This window comes from Protopterus annectens, chromosome 2.part2 (assembly GCF_019279795.1).
Source record: "Protopterus annectens isolate FY-2018-M chromosome 2.part2, PAN1.0, whole genome shotgun sequence".
NCBI classification, from domain to species: domain Eukaryota; kingdom Metazoa; phylum Chordata; order Ceratodontiformes; family Protopteridae; genus Protopterus; species Protopterus annectens.
Window position 1 is genome coordinate 746221890 of NC_056730.1, and position 20254 is coordinate 746242143.

Consider the following 20254-nt stretch of genomic DNA (forward strand, 5'->3'; position numbering starts at 1 on the left):
CCTTTCTCTCCCTTTAGTTTTCCTGATGTGGTTGTAGAAGGTCTTATTATCGTCACCATCCATTTACAGGTACTTACATTTCATAATGAAATATCCTGCTTAAACTTAAACCTGGATCAAATGCTCCAGATAATTTACCATCAAAATTCCTTCAAAAATCAGCAGACGCTATACCCTACCCCATTAGTATACTACTAAACAGATCCATTCAAGCATCCCTCATTTCCACTATCTGAACAAGGTATTTATCCTCCGTCTCCACAAAGGTGGAAAGAATAATGATTTATCGAACTTCCGTCCAACTGCCGTCCTCTCTCCCATCTCCAGAATTCTGTAAAATGTAGCCATAGCCAACTGCTTAACTATCTATTACGCCACAGCCTCATGTCCCCAACCCAACATGGGTTTAGGCCTAGTCATAGCATTGTCACTGCTCTTATATGTTTCTTGGACACAGTCAGCCATGCTCAAGACTCATGATACCTTGTCTCCTCACTATTTCTTGACCTATTCAAGGCATTCGATACTGTCTCCTGCCTGATTCTGATGAAACTCCAATTTAGGCACTTCTCCCCCTACTTCTTACTACCTTACAGATAGACAACAAGCAAGCAGATGGCACCAATCCCTGTCTCTTTTCTTCAACATCAACATTGGAGTCCCACAAGGGTCCATACTAAGTCCACTGCTGTTCAGCATTTTCATTAATGATTTCCATACCATCATCCCCTATCCTAAGGTCATCCAACATGCAAATGACCACCATCATCTGCATGGTCAAGTCTACTTCAGAACTACTTACACTCACTTAAATGCCTTCACCTCCACCAAAACTTGGATGTATAATAACCATTTCATAGGTTCATAGGTAGGTACTAGGCTATCAGCCCAAAGGCCTAAGTAAGCCTAGACAACAATGTTTACTGGCTTATGCCACCCAAGAAAGTTATTTTCCTGTGCCCCTGTCGAGCAGAGCCACAGAAGTGATCACTGGGGTGTATTTCCTATTTCCCATCCACTCATCAAGATTTTTCTTGAAAAGTGCTAATGAGGAACTTTGCTTGACATAGATGGGTAGCTTGTTCTAGAGTATGGGAAGTCTCTAGGACAGGAATCTATCCCTCCAGCATCTCCTGTTTATTGTGGTGACAAGGTTTATGTCCCTAGAGTGTGTAGCTCTGAGGGATTGGGATTTCTTTAGGTGCAGCATGTCCAACAGCTCTGGGTTTGACAAAGCTTTATACGTTAGGCAGAGATAACCTCAGAATAGGCAATATGTTATGGAGTAAAGCTGGATTTTTTTGAGATGGTCAGTGTAGGGCATCTGTTTGAGGCTAGTAATCTTCTTTGTGAGGTACTTCTGTGGCTTTTCCAGCTGTTGCAGATGTCTTGTGAGGTACATTCCAAATGGGGCACTGTATTTTACAATGGATCTAATGAGTGCCGAGTAGAGAGGAACAATGACCTCTTTTTTCCCTAAATGCTAATAAAACCAATCATGTTATTCATACCCAAAAAACAACGCTCCTAACCAAAAACAAATTTACCATCAACTCACTCAACAGCCCTTGCCTTGAAGTAGTCTCATACACCAAACCTCCAGGGGTCATCATAGACAAACACTTAACTTCTGACCAGCATATTAACACAAACATTAAAAAAATCAAAAACTAGGCATCCTGTACAGGCGCGAACACTTACTCAACTATGCAGCAAGACCATCCATCATCTCCCTTTCTACTTCAATCCTTGCTCTGCGGTGCACCTCTCCTTACTAATATAAAATCCTCTCTTAAATCCAAACTGAACTCATGTACAATAAAAATCACAAAATTTGTAACCAGCGCCAAACACTCCTCCCATCACTGCATATTACTGCAATATCTAAACTGGCTAGAACTTCCCCAACATCTAACATACCTTCAACAAACCATCTCATAAGGTAATCTATAAGCCTTCTAGTTGTCTTGCCCTCTCTGTTCACCATGTATCATCCAAACAGACCTCTGCGATCAGTCAATGAGGTGCTCCTTAATGTAACAAAACCTAACCTTTCTGCCGGTCGGATACGTTACCCATATGCTATACCAAAAACTATGGAATGCTTTCCCAGCGTCAATTAGGTCTACTAACAACCATGAATGCTTTAAGACTTCACTGAAACAACACCTGTTTTCCCACTAGCTATGTACATGTACCAGCACTGACTATAAATAAATCAAATATTCCAAGCCTTCCTACTTTTCCTCCCCATCTCACTTACATCTAAGACTCCTCAGATATACATTCAGTGCTTCCAACTTACTAAGTGCTACATGTGCCACCCAGCCACAAATAATCTGCTATATCTGTTACCTGCCATATATTCTATTCACCCTTGATGCCTATATAACAGTAGCTCTAAGGCTGTACCTCACTCACACCTTCTATTCACCCTTGATGCCTATATAACAATAGCTCTAAGGCTGTACCTCACTCACACCTTCTAGTCACCCTCGATGCCTATATAGCAGTAGCTCTAAGGTTGTCCCTCACTCACACCTTCTATTCACCCTTGATGCCTATATAGCAGTAGCTCTAAGACTGTCCCTCACTCACACCTTCTATTCACCCTTGATGCCTATATAGCAGTAGCTCTAAGGCTGTACCTCACTCACACCTTCTATTCACCCTTGATGCCTGTATAGCAGTAGCTCTAAGGCTGTACCTCACTCACACCTTCTATTCACCCTTGATGCCTATATAGCAGTAGCTCTTAGGCTGTCCCTCACTCACATCTTCTATTCACCCTTGATGCCTGTATAGCAGTAGCTCTAAGGCTGTCCCTCACTCACACCTTCTATTCACCCTTGATGCCTGTATAGCAGTAGCTCTAAGGCTGTACCTCACTCACACCTTCTATTCACCCTTGATGCCTATATAGCAGTAGCTCTAAGGCTGTCCCTCACTCACACCTTCTATTCACCCTTGATGCCTGTATAGCAGTAGCTCTAAGGCTGTCCCTCACTCACACCTTCTATTCACCCTTGATGCCTATATAACAGTAGCTCTAAGGCTGTATCTCAATCACACCTTCTATTCACCCTTGATGCCTGTATAGCAGTACCTCTAAGGCTGTACCTCACTCACACCTTCTATTCACCCTTGATGCCTGTATAGCAGTAGCTCTAAGGCTGTACCTCACTCACACCTTCTATTCACCCTTGATGCCTATATAGCAGTAGCTCTAAGGCTGTACCTCACTCACACCTTCGATTCACCCTTGATGCCTGTATAGCAGTAGCTCTAAGGCTGTACCTCACTCACACCTTCTATTCACCCTTGATGCCTGTATAGCAGTAGCTCTAAGGCTGTACCTCACTCACACCTTCTATTCACCCTTGATGCCTGTATAGCAGTACCTCTAAGGCTGTACCTCACTCACACCTTCTATTCACCCTTGATGCCTGTATAGCAGTACCTCTAAGGCTGTACCTCACTTACACCTTCTATTCACCCTTGATGCCTGTATAGCAGTAGCTCTAAGGCTGTACCTCACTCACACCTTCTATTCACCCTATCTGCAATACTGTATTGTTCACACATTCACTGTATTGTTCACACATTCACTGTATTGTTCACACATTCACTGTATTGTTCACACATTCGCTATTATCCCATGTCATCAACTGTGTTCCTGTTTGGCTTGCATACTTAAAATCTAATGTCTGTATGACTACTATTATCGATTTTATTGTATCACCTATTATGTAATGCAGTCTTCTGTACCATTGCTGCTTGATTTCTGTATTTTGATTCTGTAGCTTTATCATGTTGTTTGTTTTTGGAGCTTTTCTTCCGGGCCTCTACTGAAAACGGGCTCATCCTGGCCAAGTAGACCTCGCAGTAAACAAATGTAAACAAATAAATAAATTATACCATTTGGCACTCCACTAATTTGCATAAATCTAACTTACGGCAACATTTATCTTGTCTCTGTAGTGCTAACCTAACACTGGGTGCATATGAAAGTACCTAATCAGTATAATCAGCAAGGAAAAAGTAAGTATGTTATCACCTTTAACTAATGCAGACCAGCTACACCTTTCCCAGACATACTTCTAAACACATCATTATTATGCAGAAAAATCATGCATCACTCACACATAATTCATGTACCTTCACTTCAGTGTTTTTCTACTGGGTGAAAGACAGATATATCATTAAAGAACTTAAATCCCAATGCAAACACCCTTGTTCTCTGTATATTTAACTATCACTCTATATACCAGCATAGTTACTACCAAAACACATCATCTTCTATAGTTTTTGTTGTTGCTGCTGTTTACAATCTCCTTTTCTTTTACTGCTGTTTTATGTCCATTTACTCAGTACAGTGCAGTGCTTTTTAATTGCTCTCACAAAAGGCACCCCATCCACAAACAGGCACCCACGCCTGTTGTACTGCTATATGACAGTGCTGACAACTCTATGTTACCACCATGGCTGCTTCCTGCATTAATGTATAAACTTCCCTCACTTGTAACCAATACTATATAAAAAAGTGAGCAACTATGTTACTACCATGGCTGCTTCCTGCATTAATGTATAAACTTCCCTCATTTGTATCCAATACTATATAAATAAGTGAGCAACTATATAACCACCATGGCTGCTTCCTGCATTAATGTATAAATTTCCCTCACTTGCAACCAATCCTATATAAATAAGTGAGCAACTATGTTACCACCATGGCTGCCTCCTGCATTAATGTATAAACTTCCCTCACTTGCAACCAATCCTATATAAATGAGCAACTATGTTACCGCCTTGGCTGCATCCTGCATTAATGTATAAACTTCCCTCATTTGTATACAATACTATATAAATAAGTGAGCAACTATGTTACTGCCATGGCTGCTTCCTGGATTCATGTATAAACTTCCCTCACTTGTATCTAATACTATATAAATAAGTGAGCAACTATGTTACCATCATGGCTGCTTCCTGCATTAATGTATAAACTTCCCTCACTTGCAACCAATCCTATATAAATAAGTGAGCAACTATGTTACCGCCATGGCTGCCTCCTGCATTAATGTATAAACTTCCCTCATTTGTATCCAATACTATATAAATAAGTGAGCAACTATATAACCACCATGGTTGCTTCCTGCATTAATGTATAAACTTCCCTCACTTGTAACCAATCCTATATAAATAAGTGAGCAACTAGGTTACCACCATGGCTGCCTCCTGCATTAATGTATAAATGTCCCTCACTTGTAACCAATCCTATATAAATAAGTGAGCAACTATATAACCACCATGGCTGCTTCTTGCATTAATGTATAAACTTCCCCCATTTGTATCTAATACTATATAAATAAGTGAGCAACTATGTTACCACCATGGCTGCTTCCTGCATTAATGTATAAACTTCCCTCACTTGTATCTAATACTATATAAATAAGTGAGCAACTATGTTACCACCATGGCTGCTTCCTGCATTAATGTATACACTTCCCTCATTTGTATACAATACTATATAAATAAGTGAGCAACTATGTTACCGCCATGGCTGCTTCCTGCATTAATGTATAAACTTCCCTCATTTGTATAGAATACTATACAAATAAGTGAGCAACTATGTTACTGCCATGGCTGCTTCCTGCGTTCATGTATAAACTTCCCTCACTTGTATCTAATACTATATAAATAAGTGAGCAACTATGTTACCATCATGGCTGCTTCCTGCATTAATGTATAAACTTCCCTCACTTGTAACCAATCCTATATAAATAAGTGAGAAACTATGGTACCACCATGGCTGCCTCCTGCATTAGGGTTGGGAGGGTGGCCTAATGGTTAAGGTGTTTGCCTTAAAAACACAAGGTGCAGGGTTTGAGGCTCACAAGGGATAATTGGCTAGGCTTAAAATGGCTCGCAAGGGCAGTTAGCTTAGTACGAACCTATGAACCTATGAACCTATGAACCTATTAATGTATAAACTTCCCTCATTTGTACCCAATACTATATAAATAAGTGAGCAACTATGTTACCACCATGGCTGCCTCCTGCATTAATGTATAAACTTCCTTCACTTGTAACCAATCCTATATAAATAAGTGAGCAACTATGTTACCGCCATGGCTGCCTTCTGCATTAATGTATAAACTTCCCTCACTAGTAACCAATACTATATAAATAAGTGAGCAACTATGTTACCACCATGGCTGCCTCCTGCATTAATGTATAAACTTCCCTCATTTGTATCTAATACTATATAAATAAGTGAGCAACTATGTTAACACCATGGCTGCTTCCTGCATTAATGTATAAACTTACTTCCCTCATTTGTATCCAATACTATATAAATAAGTGAGCAACTATATAACTGCCATGGCTGCTTCCTGCATTAATGTATAAACTTCCCTCATTTGTAACCAATCCTATATAAATAAGTGAGCAACTACGTTACTGCCATGGCTGCTTCCTGCATTAATGTATAAACTTCCCTCATTTGTATCCAATACTATATAAATAAGTGAGCAACTATGTTACCACTATGGCTGCTTCCTGCATTAATGTATAAACTTCCCTCATTTGTAACCAATCCTATATAAATAAGTGAGCAACTATGTTACCACCATGGCTGCCTCCTGCATTAATGTATAAACCTCCCTCACTTGTAACCAATCCTATATAAATAAGTGAGCAACTATGTTACCACCATGGCTGCCTCCTGCATTAATGTATAAACTTCCCTCACTTGTATCCAATTCTATATAAATAAGTGAGCAACTATGTTACCACCATGGCTGCCTCCTGCATTAATGTAAAATCTTCCCTCACCTGTATCTAATACTATATAAATAAGTGAGCAACTATGTTACTGTCAAGGCTGCCTCCTGCATTAATGTATAAACTTCCCTCAATTGTATCTAATACTATATAAATAAGTGAGCAACTGTGTTACCACCAAGGCTGCTTCCTGCATTGATGTATAAACTTCCCTCACTTGTAACCAATACTGTATAAATAAGTGAGCAACTATGTTACTGTCAAGGCTGCCTCCTGCATTAATGTATAAACTTCCCTCACTTGTAACCAATCCTATATAAATAAGTGAGCAACTATGTTACCACCATGGCTGCCTCCTGCATTAATGTATAAACTTCCCTCACTTGTATCCAATACTATATAAATACGTCAGCAACTATGTTACTGTCAAGGCTGCCTCCTGCATTAATGTATAAACTTCCCTCAATTGTATCTAATACTATATAAATAAGTGAGCAACTGTGTTACCACCATGGCTGCCTCCTGCATTAATGTATAAACTTCCCTCACTTGTATCCAATACTATATAAATACGTCAGCAACTATGTTACTGTTATGGCTGCCTCCTGCATTAATGTATAAACTTCCCTCATTTGTATCTAATACTATATAAATAAGTGAGCAACTATGTTACCACCATGGCTGCTTCCTGCATTAATGTATAAACTTTCCTCATTTGTATCTAATACTATATAAATAAGTGAGCAACTATGTTACCACCATGGCTGCCTCCTGCATTAATGTATAAACTTCCCTCACTTGTAACCAATACTATATAAATAAGTGAGCAACTACGTTACTGCCATGGCTGCTTCCTGCATTAATGTATAAACTTCCCTCATTTGTATCCAATACTATATAAATAAGTGAGCAACTATGTTACGACTATGGCTGCTTCCTGCATTAATGTATAAACTTCCGTCATTTGTAACCAATCCTATATAAATAAGTGAGCAACTATGTTACCACCATGGCTGCCTCCTGCATTAATGTATAAACCTCCCTCACTTGTAACCAATCCTATATAAATAAGTGAGCAACTATGTTACCACCATGGCTGCCTCCTGCATTAATGTATAAACTTCCCTCACTTGTATCCAATTCTATATAAATAAGTGAGCAACTATGTTACCACCATGGCTGCCTCCTGCATTAATGTATAAACTTCCCTCACTTGTATCTAATACTATATAAATAAGTGAGCAACTATGTTACTGCCATGGCTGCCTCCTGCATTAATGTATAAACTTCCCTCAATTGTATCTAATACTATATAAATAAGTGAGCAACTGTGTTACCACCATGGCTGCTTCCTGCATTGATGTACAAACTTCCCTCACTTGTAACCAATACTATATAAATAAGTGAGCAACTATGTTACCGCCATGGCTGCCTCCTGCATTAATGTATAAACTTCCCTCACTTGTAACCAATCCTATATAAATAAGTGAGCAACTATGTTACCACCATGGCTGCCTCCTGCATTAATGTATAAACTTCCCTCACTTGTATCCAATACTATATAAATACGTGAGCAACTATGTTACTGTCATGGTTGCCTCCTGCATTAATGTATAAACTTCCCTCATTTGTATCTAATACTATATAAATAAGTGAGCAACTATGTTACCACCATGGCTGCTTCCTGCATTAATGTATACTCTTCCCTCATTTCTATCTAATACTATATAAATAAGTGAGCAACTATGTTACCACCATGGCTGCCTCCTGCATTAATGTATAAACTTCCCTCACTTGTAACCAATACTATATAAATAAGTGAGCAACTATGTTACCGCCATGGCTGCTTCCTGCATTATTGTATAAGCTTCCCTCATTTGTATCCAATACTATATAAATAAGTGAGCAACTATGTTACTGCCATGGCTGCTTCCTGCATTAATGTATAAGTTTCTCTCATTTATATCCAATGCTATATAAATAAGTGGCCAACTGTGTTACATAATTTCCCTTTTGTCAATTTACAATTCAACCCAAAGGACTTCAATTTGTTTAGTATACAAGCATCCACTACAGACATACGGCAACTTCCTGTATGCTCATCTACTTTACATACCATATCAGTCAATGGCAAGCCTCTGTTTCAACCAAAATGTTATTATGTAAATCTAACAGTATAATCATCAGGGAATAAGGAAACCTGTTATCACTTGTTTAAATAGACACGCTTCTTAAAGATAAAAACGTCACTACGTAAACCTGACAGTATAATCATCAGGGAATAAGGAAACCTGTTATCACTTGTTTAAATATACACGCTTCTTAAAGATAAAAACATCACTGTGTAAACCTGACAGTATAATCATCAGGGAATAAGGAAACCTGTTATCACTTGTTTAAATATACACGCTTCTTAAAGATAAAAACGTCACTATGTAAACCTGACAGTATAATCATCAGGGAATAAGGAAACCTGTTATCACTTGTTTAAATATACACGCTTCTTAAAGATGAAAACATCACTGCGTAAACCTGACAGTATAATCATCAGGGAATAAGGAAACCTGTTATCACTTGTTTAAATAGACACGCTTCTTAAAGATAAAAACGTCACTACGTAAACCTGACAGTATAATCATCAGGGAATAAGGAAACCTGTTATCACTTGTTTAAATAGACACGCTTCTTAAAGACATCCAACACTGCTGCCTTTGTCATTAATAAAGCACAGTTAGCATTGACAGCTACTCATTTCACATAAACATCTCTTACTTTTGCTATCATCTTTCTGTAACACAGTGTCCTATCAAAACTAATATCGCCAATCATATACCCTTAAAAATAACAAAAACATAAATGGAAGATACACATCCTATCTCAGGAACACCACTCTTCCAATAAACGTACTACATTCCTCAAGATATTTTAAGAATAATCGATTAACTGCCATCAGCAAACCTTCCTCGCATTGGTTATCGCTTTACTTCTGCATGTATCTTTCATTCCTAACATTTTATCACAATGGATGCAATTTCATATAATCCTTAATGCTTGGACTAGAAATATTAATAACACAACTAAACTCACTAGACAGAACTCAGCATTTAGATTACATAGTAAATCATTTTAGTTATTTTAAATATATTTAACTTCACCTTGCTTGAGTTTTATCATTTTCCTTTAGTATGACATTTCCACACAGTTAAAGTTTACCACGTGTTACAGTTTCAATAAAAAAACTGTTTTATAACCTCTAACAAATATAACCACCGAGTCAAGCTATTAATATGTTTCAAAATGAGCAGTATTTCATCAAACAATATATATTCTTGTATATAAACATTTGAGACATAAACATGAATCCTTCATTCAAATTACTTAACTTGCCGCATAATTAATGGTTCCTCAAACTGCTGTTCAAACATATGACTGTATTTGTATGTTTTCTTATGTAACAGTCTTAATAAAACAACCTTTTTCAGTGCCTTAATAATTACTCAAACATTAACATAACTTGTTTACACAAATGTGATTAAATGTCACCATATTTTGCAACATCAAAATAGTAAGGCTACGTTAAGATGTACAAAAACTTACTAATGCGGTCACTTACTCCCTTATCCTTTCCATTCTAATAACCTACTTACACTAAATAGCACATATTCCTGCAAAGGCTAATATTATACAAGACATTGTAACTGTTTCAACTCAGGACTGACATCAAAATGTTCAGATCAACAAACATACAAATTTAAAGTAGCACATTACATGACTGAATAATGTCATTCATAATTTTCTCTCACACGACACTACTCTATCTGACCTAACTATCCTTAATACAAAGTTCTCTTAAACATTTTGGGATAATACGGTTGCTTACACATTCCATATTTTATATTATTATGCAACCTCTGAATAGCAAAAAATAGTGCTGTATTCACAACTTAATGAAAGCAAGCATCTGTCACTGCATTTTTCTAACTAAAAAGGTAAAATACAAACAAAAGGAGATGGATGACTCCCTCTTAGCATATTATTCCTCACTTAAAAGACTATTACACTATCATTTTCTATTTGGAACTCAAAATAAACATTTTATATGGTCAGTCCCACATGCAGCTGTGTGCAACTGTCCTACACAAATAAATAAAAAGCACCTTACAAATAAGAGTAACTGCACAAACTATGACTACATAACACACTGTTGTCACCTAACACACACTTAGCATAAACATACTCAAGTCTACCAATAAATAGAGATTTGTTATATAGCACACATCTACACAAGTGAGGGAATATCCTTCATATTTTCATTAATTTCTATAGGTAGTGCACAAAAAAATGAAGTTATGTACTCATCATTATGTTCCATCTGAGTAGTTAGACTTAATTTGTCATCAACCAGTGGGATGTCAGATCAGGATCGGATCCGAGAAGGCAGTTTCACCAGCATCTGATCCAAGCACCAAGCTCCTCCCCTTACCCATAATACCCCTCCATCTCCTTCCTTCCCTCAGGCCGAGTTTGCTATACCCCTAACATGAACACGACCCTAAAAAAACCTTCACAAACATGGGAAAACAGGAGAGCCGCAAAGGCACCCTCTCCTGCCTGCCAAGGCAGAAAGCGCCAAGAGAAGGTCAGGGGGAAGAAGGGAGGGACGGCTGATGACAAATGAAGTCGAACTACTCAGATGGAACGTTATGATGAGTATATAACTTCTTTATCTGAAGTAGTTAAATTCATTTGATCATCAACCTGTGGGGCAGAGTCCCCAGCTACAAGTGCAAAAGAGCTCCGCAGGTACAGCAAATGCAGCGCCAAACCAAATCTGCGTTCAAAAGTACAACGGCCAGCACTAGGGTGTAGAGAGCACAAATTCACCACAGCTCCATAAAAATAAATAGAACACTATTTATTTTTCCATACCGGTTTTGGCATGACTGCCTTCTTCAGTGGAATATATAAAAGTGTCAGTATCCATCTGCCATTTAAATAGAGCAATCTATCATAGAAAACACAGCCCACAAATTAAATCACTTCCTGGAAGAACACATTAGTCCAGTATCCAAAGACAGAAATACAAGAATACAATTCTTAAAATGTAGACTATTACTAGACTTTCTCTATTTCAAAATAATTAATAATATACATATTTTATCATAACCTAAGTTTTTAAAGATGATCATTGAGCCCCGGTGGAAATAATCCCCCCAATTTAATGATCCAATATTTTTCTTTTTTATTTAAAATAGTATGACAGCCTTGCTTATTACTTCTTTTGCAGCAATTCTATCAATAATCATAAGTGAAAATCAGCATTGCTGTGAGCAGTGCAGTGTCTGTATAGGGCACTGGTAGAACGTTTATTGCGTATGTCGCTCCTATGCTCAGAGATAAGCAATCTTAAGGGACGTGATGTTTGGCCTATAAAAAAGGCCGAACAATTACAGGTTGCCAGATAAATGACCCAATCCGTTACACAGTTCCAGAAAAATTTGGTGTCATAAACCCGACTTGTGTTTTTACTAGAAAAATGCTTAGATTTAGTAATATATTTATTTACATGAGGAATAGTGGCCACAGGGGAATGTACCCAGCAACATATCACCAGTCATGGTGATTTCTTGACAAATAGGACCTCCACTGCTGGTGCGCCTAAAGTGTGAATAAAGTGAGCCCAATGTTCTGCCTTTCCTGTATGAGAATTGACAAGGAGGACCCAAAACCTGATGCAAATCTTCATTAGCCATGAGATATTTAAATGCTTAGAGATGACATCCTTTATCACATTTGTATTCCTGACATATGTAGTAACAAATCTGATTTTGTCTGTTTGATTACTCCAAGTTTTTCCTTTATACTCCACTCAGAAGGAAGGGGAAGGGAGACAAGGCCTAAACTAGTTTAACCTAGCAAGATTCAAACTAAACTACCCAACACTCACACTCTCTCACTCAGAAGGAAGGGGAAGGGAGACAAGGCCTAAACTAGTTTAACCTAGCAAGATTTAAACTAAACTACCCAACACTCACTCTCTCACTCAGAAGGAAGGGGAAGGGAGACAAGGCCTAAACTAGTTTAACCTAGCAAGATTTAAACTAAACTACCCAACACTCACACTCTCTCACTCAGAAGGAAGGGGAAGGGAGACAAGGCCTAAACTAGTTTAACCTAGCAAGATTTAAACTAAACTACCCAACACTCACACTCTCTCACTCAGAAGGAAGGGGAAGGGAGACAAGGCCTAAAATAGTTTAACCTAGCAAGATTTAAACTAAACTACCCAACACTCACATCTCTTACTCAGAAGGAAGGGAAGGGAGACAAGGCCTAAACCAGTTTAACCTAGCAAGATTTAAACTAAACTACCCAACACTCACACTCTCTCACTCAGAAGGAAGGGGAAGGGAGACAAGGCCTAAACTAGTTTAACCTAGCAAGATTTAAATTAAACTACCCAACACTCACACTCTCTCACTCAGAAGGAAGGGGAAGGGAGACAAGGCCTAAACTAGTTTAACCTAGCAAGATTTAAACTAAACTACCCAACACTCACACTCTCTCACTCAGAAGGAAGGGGAAGGGAGACAAGGCCTAAACTAGTTTAACCTAGCAAGATTTAAACTAAACTACCCAACACTCACTCTCTCACTCAGAAGGAAGGGGAAGGGAGACAAGGCCTAAACTAGTTTAACCTAGCAAGATTCAAACTAAACTACCCAACACTCACACTCTCTCACTCAAAAGGAAGGGGAAGGGAGACAAGGCCTAAACTAGTTTAACCTAGCAAGATTTAAACTAAACTACCCAACACTCGCACTCTCTCACTCAGAAGGAAGGGGAAGGGAGGCAATGTTTTACATTAGGAAGGTTTGTGGCAAGCACTGTGGTGGCAGGACAGGTAGCTTTCATCCTTCTAAGTTGGGAACTGCTGATTGAGAGCCCAGTGTCCAAGTGTATTAGTTCTGGTTTAGGCACTTGGGCTTCAGGACAGTTATTTTACATTAAGAAGGTTCGTGGTCTGCACTCTTGTGGGAGAAGAGGCTGGACTCTGCCCTTCTGAGCTGGGAATTTCTGGTTAAAGGTTTATAGTGCCTGAATATTTGAACTGTATCTTACTGAAATTGGTTCACCTTGTTTGATCTAGCATAGACTAGATCCAGGCCTGCTGAATCTAGCTTTGTTTATATGCTTGTTGTTTGTTTGCTTGTTATTTCCCTGGAAGCTAATTCCACCTAATACGCAACTTCTCAGCTTCTGTGGATCACTAGTGATATCTGCATTGCTTACTGTACTTATTTCCTTGTTTCACTTGAAAGAAAGTTACTGTTTGTCGTTTTGCATTTAGTTACTTGTAACACATTGCACTCAAGTTACCTGGCACTTGCTCACTAAAGCAATTATATAAGTCAGCACTAAAAATTAAAAGCACTACACCCTCACTCCCCACTGGCCCTTGTTTTCAATTAAGGAATTCCCAATATTATTCTAGCATGTCCAAAGGTCAGTTGTCAATCTTCTCTCGGTCCAGCTGGTGAATCTGGGAATCTTGAGGCAATGTTATAACTGCCTCATGTACACAGACAACCCTCTCCTCCTCCCACATAACACAAATACTTCAGAGATGCAGCTATTTAGCCAAACTGGAGGCTGAGCTCTCTCAACTCAGGACTGGCAAGACCAGACAGGAGGAGAAGGCAACTACACACACCACAAAACCAGCCTCACATAATGCTACCACTCCACTGAATCAAACACATAAACACACAAAGACATACTCGGAGGCTCTAAGTAAAATTTACCTAAACAGCAGAGGCCTCCAAAGCAGACACCCAAACAACTGCTACCTCAAGACACCCCACAAGCAACACATAAACCACAAAAGCAGTGTGCAAAGCAGTCACAGCCCTTAAGGCCAAATACAACACCAAACATACTTGTCATAGGTGACTCCATAGTCAGACACACTGGCGTCCCACTCACCAGGCTGAACAAGGAGAGGGTCACAGTAAGCTGCCTATCGGGCGCTAGAATCCACATAACACAAGCACTCGGGACACTCCACGGCAAGTACAAATATGACACAGTCATTGTCCATGCTGGTGTGAGCGACCTGAGGCGTACCTCCCTGGACTACATGAAAAGAGACATAGAGGAGCTCTCTGATTATGTAGCCCAGGCAGGTATGACCCTAACCCTGAGCAGTATCCTTCCTTCACCAAGAATGATGCCACAATATAGAGACAAGATGATCAGCTTTAACAATTGGCTTAATGTCTGGTATCATTCAAAGGGATCCAGTGTCTGTCTGCCTGGGATGACATGCTTGACAAGCCACGCTGCTTTGCAAGGGACGGCTTGCACCTGTCACCCTGGGATTCGGATATTGGCTAAGGCTCTTGCCACCCCATAGTGCCTTTTTAGGCAAGGCTCAAATTCTAAACCTACCACCCTAGAAAACAAAAATGGGAAGAAACTGTGGGTAATGCTGCTCAATGCCAGAAGTCTAAATCTCAAAATGCACGCACTCGAGGCCCTTCTCAGTATGGAGAACATCGATGTCTGTGCTGTAACTGAAACCTGGTTCAAGGCTCCTGAGAGCACCCGGCACTATTAGGTTTTACCTCATATCATGCCCGCCCCAAAACCCGGACCACACCACAAAAGGAGGGTGTATCCATATTCATAAAGGATACCCACCCGACCGGGCTGGTGGCCACGCACGAACCTAGGCAAACCATGCAGGTGCAACTAACCATAGGCAAAACTGCTCTACAAATTGTAGCATGCTACAGGCCACCCTCTCAAACTCAGAAACCCCACCCAGCCTTCCTGAAGACACTGGAGGGTATAAATGTATCTCCAAACACCATCATATTGGGTGACTTCAACTACCCGAATATAGACTGGGAACATTACTCAAGCCCTAACTTTCTGGCCCAACGGTTCCTGGAGTTCATAAATTCAAATGCCATGGAACAGCTAGTCACTGTTCCCACGAGAGGAGAAAATATACTAGATCTCATTGTCACAAACATGGGGACAAAATGCTCCACACCGGAAGTATATCCCTCATTGGTAAGATCTGATCATAAACTAATCTCACTGGAAATCCACATCCCGCCGACCCCAAACAAAAAGACCATAGTGAAGAACTTCTCTAAAGCAAACTTCACACTACTCAAGACTGGTGTGGTATCCTTCAAGGCCCCTGAGCCAGTGGAAACCACAACCCAAGCTGCGGAAGCCCTTACAAATGCCTTCTATGAACACCTCCAGGACTGCATGGATCAGGCAATCCCAAATAAAACCAAGACTCTTTCCACAAAGGGCAAACGTCCAGTCTGGTGGACCCCAGCCATTAACAAACTTTACAATAAGAGGAGAAAGCTATTACATGATAGAACAAAATCCATAAAAGGGAAGTCACCCCTGATCATTATTAGTAAAAAAATACGAGCACTCATAAAATCAACTAAGGCCAATTTTGAGAGAACAATTGCCATGGATTCAAAGGACAATCATAAGGCCTTTTTCAGCTATGTTAGGAACCTGGGTGGAAACTCCCAGATATGCTCAGAATTAGTCCAAAATGATACAAAAATCACTGAACCCACAGACATTGCCAACATACTGGCAGACAGGTTCAGTGCAAACTTCACCCCCCTCTGCCCCCCTAAAGGAGAGATAACTATCCCAGCCGAGTGTGGCCTCCTGGACATCTCAAGTGCGCAGGTGAAAGCTGCTCTCTCTAAAGCTAAAAACACAGCATCAATGGGACCGGATGGTGTCCCCGGCTGTGTGCTACGAGCTAAATGAGGAATTAAACCCGCACATAAGGCAGCTGTTTAATCTCAGCCTTACCACAGGATACATGCCCAAGGAGTGGCGTACGGCAACTGTTGTCCCACTCCACAAAGGCGGCCTCACGGACCCTGGTAATTAGCCCCATAAGCTTAACAAGTCTAGTCTGCAAAGCTATGGAGAGGATCATAATGGAGCTCATAAACAAAGATATAGGGGACTTGCAGACATTGGACCCGACCCAGTTTGGCGTCAAGGGAAGATCATGCCTTTTGAACTTGGTCGACTTCTTGAAACAGTCACCAAGGCCATTGATGAGGGAAAGGCAGTCCATACAGCCTACCTTGACCTTGCAAAGGCTTTCGACACAATACCCCACTCGGGTATTGTAGAAAAACTTACCAGCTTAAATGTAAACCCATATGTCACAAGATGGGTTGCAAACTGGCTTAAGGACAGAACCCACAGGGTTAGAGTTGCTGGCGCTGTGTCAGACTTCAAGCCGGTCAGAAGTGGTGTCCCACAGGGCTCGGTCCTTGGCCCCCTATTGTTTGGCATCTACTTCTCAGAAGTACAGGCCAACATAGGAGGACTTTGGCTGACAAAGTTTGCAGACGGCTGCAAACTGGGCGCCATAGTGGAAAGTGCATCAGACACGGATATCCTTCAGAAGGGACTCACGGAAACAGATAGCTGGTGCCAGAGCCATGGCCTGAAGTTAAACACCAAAAAATGTATAGTCATACCCTTCGGGAAAAACAAGGTAACCCCAAGCTACCATATAGGTGGCAATCCACTAAGCACAGAAGAGGTTATCAGGGACCTGGGGACCCAGGTTGACAGTGGCCTTTCTTTGACACTCACATTGCTAAAGTGGTTAGAAAGACCTTCTACATTGCCCACCTGATCATGAAGGGATTCACATCCAGATCTAGTGAGGTTATTGTTCCCCTGTACTCTTCACTTATCAGACCAATGATCGAGTACAATGCCCCATTCAGGATGTATCTCACCCGACATCTGCAGCAATTGGAGAGACCCCAAAAGTTCCTCACCAAAAGGATAAAGGGACTCCAAAATCTGTCATATGCTGCCAGATTGAAGAAACTCCAGCTCTATTCAGTTGCATACCGTCTGCTCAGAGGTGACATGTGCCTGACATACAAGGCCATGTCCAAACCCGAATTAATGGCCCTTCTCCACCTGCAAAAATCCAAATCCACCAAAACCACTAGAGCAAGCGACTTAAACCTTAGCACGGATATAAATAGGACGTGCTGGAGGGATAGATTTATCACTCAGAGACTCCCTATGCTGTGGAATAAAATCCCGGTCCATGTGAGGCAGAGCACCTCGCTGACTCTGTTCAAGAGAAATCTAGACCTGTGGATGGGAGATCGTAGGTTTACCCCGGGAATCATCTCTGTGTCACTGCTGGACAGAGGCACAACAAACTAATGGGCACAGTATTTTTTCATATAAGGGGTGGCGTAAGCCACAAAAATTTGGGCTAGGCTTATAAATGCCTTAGGGCAGATAGCCTAGTATAAACCTATGAACCTATGAACCTATAAGGCCTAAACTAGTTTAACCTAGCAAGATGTAAACTAAACTACCCAACACTCACACTCTCTCACTCAGAAGGAAGGGGAAGGGAGACAAGGCCTAAACTACCTACACAAGAAACAACTTTTTTTTTTGAAAGGAATGCGACGCAAAATGAGGGAAGGGGAGGCAAGGGACAGTAGGAAGCCTACCTACACTACCACAACTCAGAACACCCAAAAAAAACCATAGAAAAGTGCCTACCATGCCTGGAGCTCTAGACCACGCTGCTTGGTAAATCCGTGGCAAATCAGATCTAAGCGAAGGAAGGTGATGGAAGGGTATTATGTGTAAGGGGAAGAGCTTGGAGCTCGGGTCAGATGCTGGTGAAACTGCCGTCTTGGATCTGATCCAGATCAGACATCCCACAGGCTGATGATCAAATGAAGTTAACTACTTCAGATCTACTGTTTGACCAACACATAAGCCAAATGTTAGCCTTTCTTTAACTTGAATTTCAATGTACACACACCTTTACTTCTTCTTTCAGCTTTTTCCCGGTTAGAGGTTGCCACAGCAGAACTCTGGTCCACTAATGATTGGCAGTAGTTTTTTTACTGCGCCGAGGTGCCAGCTCGACGCCCAACCTTTAACGAAGGCACGCCAATTCACGCATGTCTTTCGAAGGCCACTCGACTGTGGGGAGGACATGAAGACTCCACACAGAAGGCACTCCAGGCGAGAATCGAACGGGAGAACCTCTTGCTGTGAGGCGGCAATGCGACTGCTGCACCACCACACCCTTACTATTACTGAATTTACACAATCAAGTGGAACCTTTGGGTCAGTCCAACCATCCCGTACGAGGAACTGCATACTTAACAGAAGTCTCTTCTCAAGTGAACCAAATCTCTTTCCCCATTCAGCCTTTGTTTCTCCAGTCAGTAATATTAATATCTGTTAGTTTAATAGTCTTTGTTTTTATTCCACAAGAATTAGGCTAATATCAGTGGTAGTTTGCCTAACTGCTAGATAAGAGACTTACATCATGATTTCTTTTAAAAAAATAAAATTTGTGAAAAAAATACATAACCACATAAAATGTCACACAGGAATTTAAAACAAAGAATGTTTTTAATAAGGTTAAGAACCGGGAGCTCCCAGAGAGTACCAAAAGTGCTTCGGCTTATTAAAAATAATTTTTGGTTTAAATTCTTGAGTCTATCTGTGCGACACTTTATGATTTGTTTAAAGGTATCAGGTTTGGGGACTTTCCACATGTATATAAATGAATGAGTAGCAGAAGAGAAATGGCACACACGCACAGGGCTTGGTGTGCTTGTACAGTCTGGATGTGATATCATGGAGTGCGATGACATGCTGAATGTTATGTCATAGTGTGCAACAGTATTGCTACATACAGCCCTGAAAATGGAAACTTCTAAGGAAAATGCGCTAAACTGTCACTACTGGAGAGGATGAAGACAATCACCAGCTCAGCAAGAAGCATCTCAAATAACGGATCAAACATTTCAAGTCATAATCCCACCATCTACTTACTGTTGGGGGGGACTTCAGGGGTGTCCATTTGAAGAGTGGTCATTGCTTCTTCCAAAACATCAGATGCAAGACTCCCATGTTTTTCAAGCAGCATCAGGAGCTTCTCTTTTGGGATTATGAAACCTTTTTATTAAAATAAGTAGAAATTAAACAGTTAAATGCTGTAAAAATGTGAAACATTGAAATGCTGTTACAGCAAGTACTGGACAGAAGAGTTTAATAAACGACTTCAGCCATCCTGCTAGGGAATAAAAAGATAAAATACAATAAGTCTTATAGTTATCATCATTTATGAATACAATCTCAAAGGACAGTGAGAAAACACACACACACACACACACACACACACACACACACACACACACACACACACACACACACACACACACACACACACACACACACCAGCAAAGGTGATTAAAAAACAAAATAAAAATGAGAATTACTTTATCAGTCAGAAAGCTGCTTAAAAATGCTCCAGTAATAGTTTTACTGTCATAAAGTGGACACTTTGTCAGGATTAGAGATACTCGCAAAATGCACAAGGTCCAATAATAGC

At 40.3% G+C, this 20254-nt stretch overlaps 1 protein-coding gene across 1 annotated transcript in view; it reads right to left on the reverse strand.

Annotated features, from left to right (window-relative positions):
• The window catches only part of LOC122795797 (gastrula zinc finger protein XlCGF57.1-like), an 80236-nt gene extending 60364 nt beyond the window's left edge, over positions 1–19872 (reverse strand). The window contains exon 1 of the mRNA XM_044064136.1: positions 19696–19872. Within this exon, the coding sequence (XP_043920071.1) occupies positions 19696–19789 (94 nt within the window). The 5' untranslated portion in view covers positions 19790–19872. The remainder of the gene's footprint in view (positions 1–19695) is intronic.
• Positions 19873–20254: the final 382 nt, after the last annotated feature.